The sequence below is a fragment of the Lepidothrix coronata genome, unplaced genomic scaffold (assembly GCF_001604755.1).
Source record: "Lepidothrix coronata isolate B3197 unplaced genomic scaffold, Lepidothrix_coronata-1.0 Scaffold29, whole genome shotgun sequence".
In the NCBI taxonomy this organism is placed as follows: Eukaryota; Metazoa; Chordata; class Aves; order Passeriformes; family Pipridae; genus Lepidothrix; species Lepidothrix coronata.
Genome location: NW_016690209.1, coordinates 5,574,812 through 5,588,496, shown reverse-complemented (window position 1 = coordinate 5,588,496; position 13,685 = coordinate 5,574,812). Strand labels below are relative to the sequence as shown.

The 13,685-nt window shown below is 44.5% G+C and overlaps 1 protein-coding gene across 2 annotated transcripts in view; it reads left to right on the top strand.

Annotated features, from left to right (window-relative positions):
* Nucleotides 1-13,685, top strand: part of FGF12 (fibroblast growth factor 12) — a 222,545-nt gene that overhangs the window by 72,664 nt on the left and 136,196 nt on the right. The window contains exon 1 of one of the 2 annotated variants that reach the window (XM_017810789.1): nt 8,642-8,736. The exons of the other annotated variant lie outside the window; for it this stretch is intronic. Coding sequence (XP_017666278.1) covers nt 8,649-8,736 — 88 coding nt within the window. The 5' untranslated portion in view covers nt 8,642-8,648. Of the gene's footprint in view, nt 1-8,641; nt 8,737-13,685 lie in introns of those variants that run through there. 2 annotated transcript variants of the gene reach the window in all.

The window sequence follows — 13,685 nt, the reverse complement described above, 5'->3', positions numbered from 1 at the left end:
ACACTTCTTGTTTCTCCCTAATTTGCTGGATTATTCATATTTTGGAATGCGACTTGCTAGAATTTTTCTTCCAGCTTAAGTGAAATATCTTCTGCTCCTGAGGAAAGAAGGATTTTTACTCTCTCATAGGGGAGCAGAGTTTTCCAGGGGCTGATAATCAGTCTAAGCTGTATGTGGGCTGGCACTGCTCCATTTTTGGCAGAAGAAGAGTAAGGCCATTACTGAGTATGTCACATGTCAGCAGTGATTCCTGTCTCTGGGAGCCAGCATGTTACCTGTCACTGGTATGATTATTGCAAACTGTTGTTCCTAACTCTTAAAAGATTTGGGGCCTTTCTTAAGTCCCCAAGCCATTATGTAAGAACAATATCTTGGCATATTTAAGTATTTTCTGGTTCTAATGGCTGCAGAAAAAAGCTAACAACAGCAACCTTAAAAGATGGTAAACCATGGGTCAAATGCAAGAAGGAACCCCAAATGTGTTACTTATGTTTGGGTTTTTCTCATAGCAGAGGATGGAGGAAGTGGCTCTGCCTTGTAGTGGCAGGGTCCGAGCCTGGTCATATCAACTGCCCTCACCATTCATTCCGAAACCATGAACAGCACAAAATCTGTCCTGTGAAGCCAGTCTGTGGTACATGTATGTCTGTGTGCAGGGGGCTGAAGAGCAATGAGGGAGTTGTGGCCTGATGGGGAGGGAGTTCAGTTCCCCTCTGTTGACACCATCATCAGCTAAACACTCCTGGTATTCGTCAGTTGTCAGATTTTGTTTGAGAAACTTAAGGAAATGTTTTATTTTGATAAAGTCAAAACCTTTCCTTGAAAATTTATTTTCATAATATTATCAAAATACTTCAGCAAAGTTGAGAGTTTAGAAAATGTCATTTTAAGAAAAAATAATATATGTTGATTTTTTTTTTAAATTTTATTTTTTACTTCTTTCAAGTATCTGCCCCAAACTATAATAGTGTTCCCTGAAAAAGTAAATATTTTTCTTTCATAGCTCTCTTCCATCCTGGTGAGGACTACGCTACATGAGATAGTCTCAGAAAAGGAAATTTTCCAGAAAAAAAGTCTTCTTAACTAAGTTCACATGCAAAAAATGCAGTCAGTAGGAAGTCCTGTCCTAACAAGACAGGATTTCAAGGGTGGCTCTTATAAAGGTCTTGTAAATCCAGTCTTCAGTTCTCTTGAAACATTAATTTTCCTTTACCTACATAGACCCATTATAACTGCTCTGTAGTATTACTATTTAATACCTAGCTTTTGTAATTTTTATCCTTTCAGAAGCAGGAGGGACAAATCTGTGAGTCTGATAAAGAACCTTCTGCCTTAGCCATGCTACACTGCAGGAACTGGGAGTTACGTGTTCCAGAATAGTGATTTTTCTAGTGTTTCAAAATGTGTCAAATGTTCAAAATGTTTCAAATGTGTCTCCATGAATTCTTCAGCCATGGTGGCCAGTTAATCAGTGAGGGTTTGAACCATGGTGCCCTGGTAGTGGCTTTAATGTCATTGGAACAGCTGTGATTTGGAGCAGAAAGCATTTCTTGTACCATCATTCCCAAGGCAGGGAGTTAGGCAGGCTAGTGCTTGTCTTGATGAGGCTGTGCCACACGTGTTGTATTAGCATGCCAGAATAAATACACTTCAGATCTAGACCACAGTAAAAGGCTCTATAAGTGTCGCTGAAGCAGGCAGATGGGGTGGTTCATGCTTCCACAGATGCTGTTCCCCACCTCAGATGCACTCTGGAACATTAGGAGTGGGTTCGTGGAGGGGAAGGGGAGTTGGCTTCTTGTAGGGTTGGTCTACTGTACTTTTGCTCTCAGAAAATCCCCTTTGTTAAGCCTTGCAACTTTTCCCTGTGAGGTGAATGGATTAGTTGTACTCCTAGATGGGGAAAGCAGCCTGCCAGTTGTTTACATTTCATACAGTGAACTGGGGGGAAAGCCAAGAGCACACCCTGAATTTGGAAGCTGCACCTTTTCCAGCTCTGGCTTTGCCTTGGTGGCTGCCTGCTGAAAGCAAAGGAGCCAAGGGGCTGTCCAGTGGGCAGAGCCCAGCAGTGCTGCTGGCCGGCAGGTTGGCTTGCTGCCCGTCTCAAAAGTCTAGTACTGGCACAACTGTGAGCTGTTGCCCTCTAAACTTGGGTCATGCCTCAGGCAAAGCCATCGTTTCCTACCGTGGATTAATAACCTCAATTACTGGGGCCCTGTGGGTCAGATCTTCCCCGTGCTGGCTGCATGACAGCTTTTTAATCTGCTTTCCTCTCTCATAACCTCTGAGCATGGAGGGATCGACAGGCCAGGGAGATCTGCCCTCCTGCATGTTTTGCCTTGTAAGGGCAGCAGATGTGAAACAGCAAGCAGAGCTGGCAGGGGACTTGAACCCACCAAGGAGGTGCATCTAGAAGGTGGTTCTGCCACTGTCAGATTCAAAGGACAAATGTGGCAACATGTAGTGTTTTGCCATGAAATTCATCCATCTGCCAAAAATCACAGCACCATCCCGTGGAAGCCTGGCAGTCAGGTGTGGTAATCTGGGGAAGAGGCTGCATGGCTCTTGCGGAGGGAACATCCCCCTAAGTTTCTTAGTGTTTCCTGAGTATCTGGGTAAAGGTGCTGTGGAAATTGCCATGCACTTGGATTTCTAAAATGCTTCCCTCACTGGGTGTTTCCTCTAAAGAAAAAAGGTCAGGTCTCATCAGTGGGGAAATTGCCAGTGAAGAGAGACTGAATTATGCAGTCCTTTTCATGCTTCTAAATGATCTCAAAGAGTGAGGGGACGGAGAAGGGACGAAATCACTGGAGTAAGAAAAACAGAAGTGGACAGGAAAGAGCTGCAGAGGGATTTCCTTATATGGAGCATCTGATGAACTGACAGCAGTATAGGAGGAGTGCAGGGCAATGCAGCCGTTGACAAAAATAAAATATATTTATTTATATTTTTGTGGTCACTTATGGCAAGGGATGCTACTGGGGCCCATTTTCTCACTGGAAAGAGGCCACAGAGACAGTGTGAATCTCTGAAAATGCTAGCTCAGCAGATGCAAGCAGAAATTATTGGGAAAGGTACAGACAGCAAATAGTAGGTATCCTCCTGCCGTGCTAGAAATCCCTGGTGCACTCGCACCTTGGGTACTGTGTGCAGCTCTAGTTATCCTGTCTCAAAAAAGATGTGATAGAACTAGAAAGGCACAGGAAACAGCGACAAGGTCAGTGAAGCGTGAAGAGTAAGTAGCTGCTGCCCAGAGAACGAGGGAACAGATCAGGCATTTTCAGGTGTCTTCAGAAATGAAACAATTGAGGAAAGAAATACAACAGAGGTGTATGAAATCATGACTGTCATGGAGAACATAAAATTACCATTTCACAATATAATCTTATAATTCTCACCTTATAAGCTAAAGGGAGCATTAAATGGAACTGTTGAGAAGCAGTTTTAAACTAATAGAAGTTTTTTCCTGCCACATGATTAATCTATAGAACTCCTTGCCAAAAGACAGTGAGTAAATCAGTGGTATTACTGGCTTAAAAAAATGATTATAAAAATTTGTTAGGGAGAAATCTATCAAGGATTCTTAAACACATTGTGAGACATCCTGTAGATGAGGAGAGCTGCTGGGCAGTGGAAGTGGGTGGAAGGAGCAATGTCTGGCTGCCCTTTTTTCCAGAGCATCTGTTCTGAGCTGCTGGTACTACTACCAAAATATGTTTGGAGAAGACCTAGAAATTCTAGCTTCTGAGGAAGTGTCACTGTGCTAAAAAATGTCTAGAACAACTGTTTCTTCCTAATTCGTTTGATTTGAGACATTTGATATGCAAAACCTTCTTTACATGTAATATTAGATTTCTTCTTAATATCAGGAAATGCAACTACTGAGTGCTCATAAGCTTTTTATGTGTCTGAGGATAAACCTATTAAATGATCAGGGCTATGGGACATCTTTTCTTTTTCTCCCAAACCTGCTTAGGTGAGCCGAGAGGAGGCTGAGATTCACCAAGTCGGTCTTTCCACCAGGAGCTGGAGTTGGTGGTTTCTGTTCCCTCTTGTTCAGAAATGCAACTAAGAAATTAGTCTTTCTTGTCTGAAGTACAAGATCGAGATCTGTCTTTTTCTGTCTCGTCTTCCATTTGCTCTTAGATGGTGTGTGGTATACTTTATCCATGGTAGAGTTTTAAGCAGAATTTTTGCCTTATAATGAGCACAATGATCAAGAAGAGGCTAATCCTCTCATTAAATCACCATAATGAGAACTGACAGATGATTCCCTACTTGACCACAAATTTATTGTTCAACCTTCAGCAAAGCCCTGAACTTTGTGCTGCAGCTCTCACTGGCTCTGGTGTGAGTATGCTCTGCTTTGGTGGAGCTGGGCGCAGTAGAAGTTGTACGTGGCTGGTACATCTGCTGGCTGAAGCAGATCCTGCCACCCCTTCTTGTCAGCAGTGCTCTGCTTCATAAAGAAGGGGCAAAGGCTAAGCAGAAATACTCAGAGAGCACAGTGGTGACAGTGGGGTAAAACTCGTTTGCACTGAAAAGGGCTGTATTTATTGGCCCATTGGTAGATTTTGCTTAAATGGCTCCTGCAATGAAAAGTGCTGAGAAGTGTTTCTCTGCCATCACTGAATAATATACCATCACATACAGACCCATGGACTGAGCATGAAGAAATGAGCACCAAGAGCAAGGAATTCTGTGAATTTACAGACAGGGACAAGGTCTGAGATCTGCATCAGCACCAGCTTGGAAAAAGGTCCTGAGGTTAATGGGCCATTTCTCATCATATCCGCCTGTGTTTGGCCAGAAAATACAACAAGGACAGAGACTTGCAAAAACACAAACCAATCAACCGAACAAAAAGAACCCACCTGCACAAGCTGTTTATCTGTGTACTAGTTACATTGTTCAAAGAACTACAGGTCAGGATGGATAAAAACAGAACAGCATGGACCGAGCACCCTGAAAGATTATTACCAGCTTTTGTATGAACACAAGGAAATTACCTTTCCCGGCTGTTCTCTTCTTTGAGCTTTTGTAGATTTTCTTTCCTTTTTGGCTTTTGTAACTGATGAACTCATGCACATTATGCTATTTTAATACCTAGGAAAGAGCCTTGTCGGCTAAATCACCTTATTTGTCTCTGATCAGAGCAAAGTGCATTTCTCTTTTCAGTAGAAGGTATTAATTTAAATTCCATAATCCCAAACATATTCTCGTTTCTGTTCTGTGCTTCAGAAGGCCAATGGCATTTTAATTTAATAAGGGAGAAACACACATGACACTATGTTCCCTGTAAATGTCTTCTGACCTCAATGAGGCTTTCACAGCTTTCTTTGTGTTCCAGCAAATGCAATCTCTACTTTTATTCAAACACACTATCATTTCTAATACCTTTGTTCTACCAAGGGGTAAAAATTTATATATCTGCAGCATTTTCACAGTAACTTTTGCGATGTTATTTGCATTATTATTTAATAGTGCAAGCTCATTAATGGAGCCATACTAAGATTTGAAATATTGTTTGGGTACATGCTGTCCCTTTGCAGTGAAAGAAACTTTATGTTAGTTTACCTTGCTTTCAGATTAAAATGAGTTAACACATCTAGCAATATCTCGATTTATGTCAGCTCCATTTATCTTTTCAAGTTCTATAAATTTTGTTTAGTGGGTTAAGATTTACCTAATTGGGTACATGATATTACCGAGTATTTTGTGGCATGTCAACACAAGTCAAATGCATCACAGTCCTAAAAAATCATCTTCTGCCATTTTTATGCTTCCATTTTGCTGTTTAATCTTATGTAAACCTACTCAGTTAGAGAAAAGAACATGTGCACATTGCAGTCCTCATGGACCTTCTTTGGGAAAGTCAGGTAACATTCATTCTTTTCGCTGACTTGAGTCTGCTCTCCTTTACTCTGATGTGAATCAGGAGCTGACCCCTTGGAGCCTGCCCCACAAAGGCTGGATCATTAGTCTTGCTGCAAGGTGATGGTAACTCCCCAAAGAAATGGGGAGTATTTTATTAGTGGGTTTGTGGGTTATTCTGAGTGCATTTTCCAAGAACAATTATGTTGTTTTAATGAGCAGATGGCTCAAAATTCAGCTACCTGTTGCATTCTAATTTTTTTCTTCTTATAAGTGTCTGTGTCATGTGCGATACACTTGTTCTTGCATGTTCATGTGATAAATCTGCCTGTTTCCATGCTAGCTTAATATGTATAACATGTAAATGCAACTTTCCTGGTACTTGGTGCTGTACTTTAGTCTTGGCATCTCTAAATGAGAGCCTCCTCATTTACAACTCCATGTTGTCTGCTAAGCAAGGAGGGCACCTTGACTCCAGATCTCCCTGTGCTGTCCTTGATCTGCCAGATCCAGAATTGTTCTCATCTCAAACATGCTGCTGATGCATTTGCAGAAAGAGGACTATTATTTTTGTGCTATTACAGAAGTACCCAAGAAGCACCAATTGTGTTTTAGGGCTTCATTGTGCAAACTACTTTTGGCCTTGTTCCAGAGGGCCTACAGGCTTGCTTGCTGATCAGGTAGAGCAGAGGACTGGAGGACAATATGGGTGAAGAGGAGAGGCAACAGCTGTAGTCTCAGTTTGGTGTCTGCCCTGACATGCCACCATAGGCTTCTGTGATGGCTGTGGAGCAGGTATTGCTGAGGAGTGTAAGTGGAGCAGTGATCCTGTATAAGTGGGGACATGGAGGAGAGCAGTTTCATTTAGGTTTTTGCTGTGACTTGGTGCATGTGCAAGGTCCTGCCTAAAACAGCTTATGAATTAAGACACAGAAATGATAATTTTCACTTCAAGTCACAGCAGACAACAAAAACTGAGTTTAGCATGAATCCCAGGGATTAGTTATTAATACCTTGCATCCTTTTAACAGTCTTGAACTGCATGCTACTTGCTTTGCTTCTAGCTAAGTGCTGTTCTTCAGCATATGACATAGAGCTGACTGGAAAATAAGAGCTACAGTTTCATGAATCATTTAGCATTTTAACTGGTTTTCTTTTTTTTCCTCTTTTCTGGAGTAAAACTGAAACTGTGGAGTATTTATTGAGAGCATAAAAGATTCCAGGTGCTCTCACAAATACTAGTTTTTCCACAAATCCTTGATAGACTCTCACACCTAAACAGCACTTCTTTTGTTATGCCTGGTTTATGTGCTTTGGTACTCTGATCTCCACATGTTTCATGGCTTTTACTGTTCCATCCTAATGGGATTCCCAGTGAGCAAATCAGCACTGCATCCCGTCTCATATCATCCCATGTGCCTCATTCTTTTTGTTGGACTTGAGAGCCCCCCTACTAATTGTTAACAATAAAGTCTGTATCTCCATTCTCACATCCCTGTGAAGTGTTGGCCAAAAGACAACATACTTGAGTGCACTCTCTGGAAAAACTTCCATCTCGTGAGCTGGTCAGAGATGTCTGCCCACTTCTGCCCAGTGCCAGGAGAAGCAAAAGAAGAGAAGGCTTTGAAAGGTGGTGTGTGAATAGGTAACCCTGCCTGAGCACAAGGTAATCCAGTCAGAAATTCACCCTGGTGGAAGGCTCCTATTTGTTCCAGAGGCAGCTGCTTTTTACTGGAGTGTTGGAGTCTACTCAGGTGAAAGAGTTAATTTGAGAGGCTTTTGTATACACTAATACTATTTTGTCTGAGGAACTTTCTGTGCGCCTGTTCTGTCCAGTCTTGTCTCGTGGGTTTTGTGTAATTTCATGAATTGGAAACAGTTCTAAGGAGAGCATCTTTCCCCACCCATCCTTGATGTGAAATATGGGCTCTACCTTTCTCTGTGCAGCTCAAACACTGAGACTTAAGTCTGCAGCGCTGTAACCGTGATAGTTACACGGGTAAAAAAGAAAGAACCTTCAGTTTCAGTGGAGTACCCTTTGCAAGAAGCTGGTGCTTTACGGTCTGTAGGTGGAAATACGGAGGCTTCGTCGTTTATAAAGGAACACCCCAGTTCCGGGCACCCGCACCCACGGGTGATTTAAGACAAGAGGTGTGTCTTCTTCTCGGCCACGTTGCCGCTCCCGTGGTTTCTGCCGGTCCAGGAGCCCCGGAAGGGCCGTGCTCGGTGCCCTCGCACGTGGTGTCTTCTGTCGCTGGGGACATCCGCGGGCACCGACCCTGCCCGGCCCCGGACAGCGGCCCCGGGGCCGGAGGTGCGGACGGACGGCGGGGCCGTCTCCTCCCTCCGTCCCCGCCGGGACTGGGAGAACTTCAGCGCGGCGGATCCGCGCAGGGCGGCGGGACCGGACCCTCGGCGGGGAGCGGCAGAGCCCCCGCCGGCAGCGGAGCGGGGGGGACCCGGCGGCGGCTCCCCGCCCCGGCGGGGGCTGTGCCGGCAGGGGGCAGGGCTGGGAGCCGGCCGCTCGTGTTTCTAGGGCTTGACGTCCTTCCAGCCAGCCCGCCCCCCTTTCCCGGCAAAGCCGGCCCTCCGCGGGCGGAGAAGTCCCGAGAAGTGGCGGCGGGGTCCCCCACCCTCCCCGGGGCGCGGCGGGGCCGCGGCGATGGGCCGGGAAGTTTGGCGGCGAGGGGGCCCGGCGCCCCGCCGCTGAGAGCCGGCCGCTCCGGGGCCGGTCCCTTTTCCGAGGAGCGGGAGGGCGCCACAAAGTGAAATCCATGAGGATTCTCGGGCTTCTCCTGGAGAAAGGCTCGCATATGCTGCAGTGTCTCTGTGGAAGGCGCCTGAGATCCAGCCACAGCCCAGGTGGGGAGCGCGCGTCCTTGTCCCCGCCGCCCTCGCCTCCCCGCCCGGGCGCCGCTCAGCCCGGGCTGGCCCCGTTTCCTCGCCTTCCTCCGCCCCCGCCTCGCCGGCGCCGCGCACAGGTGGCCGGGATGGGCCGGGCGCTGTCCGCGGTGCTGACCCCGCCGGGCATCCCCGACACCGAGTCTCCGTTAACTCGGCATCCCCCACACCCGGGTCCCCTCCGCCCCCAGGATCCTCACCCGTGGCACTATTCACAGCCCGGCCCCCATCCACCCGAGGACTCCACCCCACCCTGTACTTAATCCCTCCTGCAGCACCCACCCAAACAGAACCTCTCCGTAGGTTATTTGTCCCCACACAGATTCCTTCTGCACACATGAGCCTCCTTAGTGTTCCCCATCCCACCTGCAGCCCACTCAGGTCCTTCTTCATATGGGACCCCTGTATCTCCCATCTCACCTGGAACCCCCAGCCATAGCCTCCGTTACCACCTGATCAATATAGGGATAACCTTCCCCAGTGTGCCAGTGGCCCCACAGAACTCTAGTTGAGCCCACTGTAAGAGCTCTCCATACCTTTTGTTTCTAGTAGTAGTAATGTTGCAATGATTTTCTGGTGGAGAGTGTTGAATGTGTTTCTGAGTGGAGATTTTCCTAGAAGCAAAGGCAAATACCTGGCTGCTCCTGGTGAGGGGCCAGGAGACTCCCAACACCTGTCTCAGTATCTAGCCTGTTGGGCAGAAAGTATTGCACTAGGATGGGGAATGCAGTGGGGTGAATGTCTGATGATATTCCTGGTCTTAAGCTGTCCCTGAGCACTTTTTGAGGGGGGGAATAAGTGCATGAGTGCCTTGGTTTGGTGTGGCACTACCTCTGAATTTTAGAGTGATCTTGTTGAAGCTTTTTAAGTGGTGTTTCTACAATTTCTTCTGTGTTACATGTATTTTTTTCATGAATCTGACTTCTCTACAACGCTGGGTAAATGCCTATGGAAAGAAACCCTATGTTATTGTTATTATTAAGATCTGTAGAAGCTACAGCGCTAACCCTACTGCTTTGAGCTTCACTGGCTTTTAGTTCCTACTTGGCTTTTGAGTAGGTCTGCTTATTGAACCCTGACCATTGTAATCTTTGGGCACTGGATGTTTACAAGATGTCTTTTACAGTATTCTTTGCTCATGCTTGTGCTGTTTCCTTTTGTGAGATCTTGGTCCCGGAAGAGAAAAATTTCTATGCCTCCTGCGTAAATTGCTTGGTGTTGTCTCTTGAAGAGAAAGGCTGTTCTTGGGGGAACACTGTTGCTGAGGTAGGCTGGATTCCCTTATGGCCTTGCTAAGAAAAGGTTGTTAATGGTTATAGACACCTGTTTATGCCTCAGTAATCTCTTCCCTCCCATGACATTTGTGTGTGCAAGTTGTTGTCTGAGACAGCTCATGGCAACAGGGGACGTGCTGGAAATCTTTGGGAGTCTGGCTTGGCTCCCTTCAAAGTATGTTCTGCCCTGCTTTGAAGAACAATATGATAAATAAATAGAATTAATTGTGACTGTGCTTTAAAGCATTACACACATTATTCTCTTTTCAGTGAAAAACTATATTGGGATTTTCTTCATAGTGCTGTGTGTGAACATTTGTTTTGTGTCATTTGGAAACCTGGACCAGTAAAGAGAACAATAAGCTACTGGTAAAAATGGGGTGGTGCTCAGGCCATGGGGTGTGCTCGGCTATAACTTCAGTGAACTAAAATCTATGACAGCGTCCTGATAGTTTCCCTGCTGAGCTGGTTTGGCTTTATAGGTGGATCCTGTGCTGAAGCGTGCTTGATGTGTGTGTGGTGCCAGAGTCTTTCCTCATCTCTTCTGCTCTGATGGAACATTACTGAGCATCGTATAGTCTTTGTATTTCATGATGTTGTGCTACAAGGAAGTAGTCTATTGTTATCTCCAACTGACCTTATTTTCCAGGTACTAACTCCATGCCACCATGAGCCTGAGCACTCTGGATGTGGTCTGTTACTTTGAATCAGGATGCTGAAATACATTCCTGCTTCTTGGCTGCATTTTTTCATTTTCCATTAAGGTTGGGCTTTATGTTCTTGAAAAATGTGCAATAAAAACGAAAGCTTCCACCTATAAAGGGGTCACTCACTGTGGGCCTGGACCTTCTGGAGGAGAAATCTCCTTGCTACTTCTTCAGAAGATGAGCATGCCCCAGGAGATAGGTGTATACTCCAGCAACTGCCCTGAAAGTGTAGTGCTATGCCCAGCACAGCACTGTGGGGGCTATGCCAGTCACAGATGTAAACGAACAAAAGGATTATAAATTACAGGGGTGGAAGAACTGTGGAAACATGGACCACAACAGCAGTGGCATAGAGTACCTGTGAGCTGCTTATGTATCCTTGATCCTCTGATCTGAAGAGTTATTCTGTCAGATTGACCAAGCCCTTGCTCTTCTGATATGTATGTTTTCTTTAATGCAAACAAGTCATAAGAATGTAAGCACATGTGTAAAGTCGGATTCATACTTGTGTGTTGTGCTGACTCAGAACCTTAGACCACTCCTGATTCTGACAGAAGCATTATACTTCAAAGAAAAACAGTGAAATATTGAAGGTAGTTGTGTAGTACTGTGCAGGTCTGTTGTGACGCTAACAAAAATATTAGCAAGATTTTTTTTATTGTTATGCAAAGACCTTTCACCTTTTTAATCTTAGCTAACTCTAGCCTGATGTTTTCTCATGCTTCACTTCTGAGATCTGCAGACAGTTATTTCAGTCTGTGCAGGGGAAGGCTGCTTTCATTGTTTGAACAGCACCTGGCAAAATGGGACTTAATGGGTCTCCCAGCTACCACAAAAGTGCAAATAATTTATAGTAATACAGAACAAGAGATTTATCCTAGTCCTTTGTGAATTTCTGTACAAGTATTTTAGCACAGCGACATCCTGTATCATCTTTCAGGCACTTCACTTGTTATCTTAGTTTCAGAGCTTTAAACTGACTGATTGTATTTCATGGGCAGAGATATTTCCCTTCTTGATGGTGCAATCAGGTTAATTTCGTTAAGTGTTTTTTCTTTAATTTATTTTCTCTGCTAACACTTTTTTTCCCTTTGCTTGGGAGGCGTGGTTTGGCAGTCCAGATTTATTTTTTTTGCTTTTGGCTTCCTAGTCAACATTATGAAACAGAGAGCTACTACGTTTGTAAGTTCAAGGTAACCATTAGATAATGATTGTATTGTTGCTGTAACTGTGAATAGAGTTGTGAAAGAGTATTTTGGGTGGCTGTACCTGGTTTTTGGACCCTTTGATGTAAAAGGCCCTGTACCCATAGACTACATAATAGCAGCATGAAGATTTCTGCTAGTGAGTGTTTCAGTCTGCCTTTGTAAGGATTTCTTACTTGGCTGAATGAGTGGTTCTGTCTCATGCCTGTCCTGCCCTTGGCTTCTGTACAGACTCTCCCGTGGGATGCATCATTGCTAAAACCACAGATATTTCTCACATCAACTAGCAACAACATTCAGCAGCAATGCATTTTCAGCTTTATTTTCAGTAGTAGAGATCTGATTGTATCCAGAGACTGATCTATTCTCAAACATTCACAAGAGTACTTCTCAGTTTAAATCCCTATTTTGCAAATTGATGCCTTCAGTAGAAATTAAGCTCATATTGAAAGTAAATCCTGAACTTGGCTTCCATGAGAGTCTCACACTGGTGAAATTTGGAGATGCTCCTGGAAATATGCTGATTGATGCTGGCTTTATGGGAAATTAAAATGATGTCTGGCACCGTAGGTCTCCATATTTCTCCAGGCATCACAACACTAAGTTTGATATTTGGGGCAATAGGAACAAGCACTCTGTCCAGGTAAGCAAGGTCAGGTTGTGGCTCTGTCATTAGCCAGTCTGTTGCTGTCAATACACATCTTTGCATTTGTCCTGAAACTATTTGGGGCACTGTCATAATGTGTCTGCAGTGTCTGTGCAAGACATCTCATCTGCAGATGCAAATGGAATCACCCACATAGGAGGTACAATTGCATATTCAAGAATAGCATTTGGTTTATGAGCAGAACAGGCATTCCTTGGTTTGCTTGTGCAGTCTTCTATGCATTCATCTACACTTTATTTACATACACTAGTTCTTAAATATACAGTGCTGTTTATTCAAGTAGACAGCAAGTTATGGTGTTCAGCAAATACCGCACAGTCAGCCTCAAATTACTGGAAGCAAGAGCTCTATACATGGAAGTGACAGATAGGAAAACCTGCAATTCCTGCTGAATTTAGGGAGCACAGAGAGTCTGTCTGATCTGTGGCAGGTCAGAGTGTGGTATGTGCATTAGTGGTGGGAGATTGGAAAGGCAGCTTGGTGCTGCTGAACTGGAGCTGGGAGTGGGTCGCAAGGCTGAGAAACAATGGTATCTGACTGGGGTCATCAGCACTTTTTCCTTCCTGCACCAGCTCTCTTGCTTGCCGATCTCTGCCACTGCTCAGAGCATGTCAGTGTTCCTGCACACATTTTACTCAGGCGCCCTCTTCCTGTTTTGTGTTTTTTGGAAAAGAAACACTTGCTGACCAGTGGAAATTAAGTACCTGTGCTGTTCCAGGATAATGCCTATTGTTGACACAACATACGCTAATGGAAATAACACCTTTGTCTGATTTAGTTTAATTCATCTGGGAAATGAATTAAACAGAACTCTGAAATTTTTTTTTTTTATTATAATAGGAGCACTCCTCTAGGGTATTATTCAAGAATAGCTATAGCATTTTAAATCCCCACTTTCCTTTATTCTGAAGTAACCCTCTCATGTAGACATTGGCTATGCATCTCTCCTGGAAGCTTATAGTGCTTGTGCATCTTTGTTAAAAAAAAAAAAAAATCATTTCTGGCTGAGCTAGAAATGATGAATTTTTTAGGGATTTTATTTGGTGAAATTGCTTGT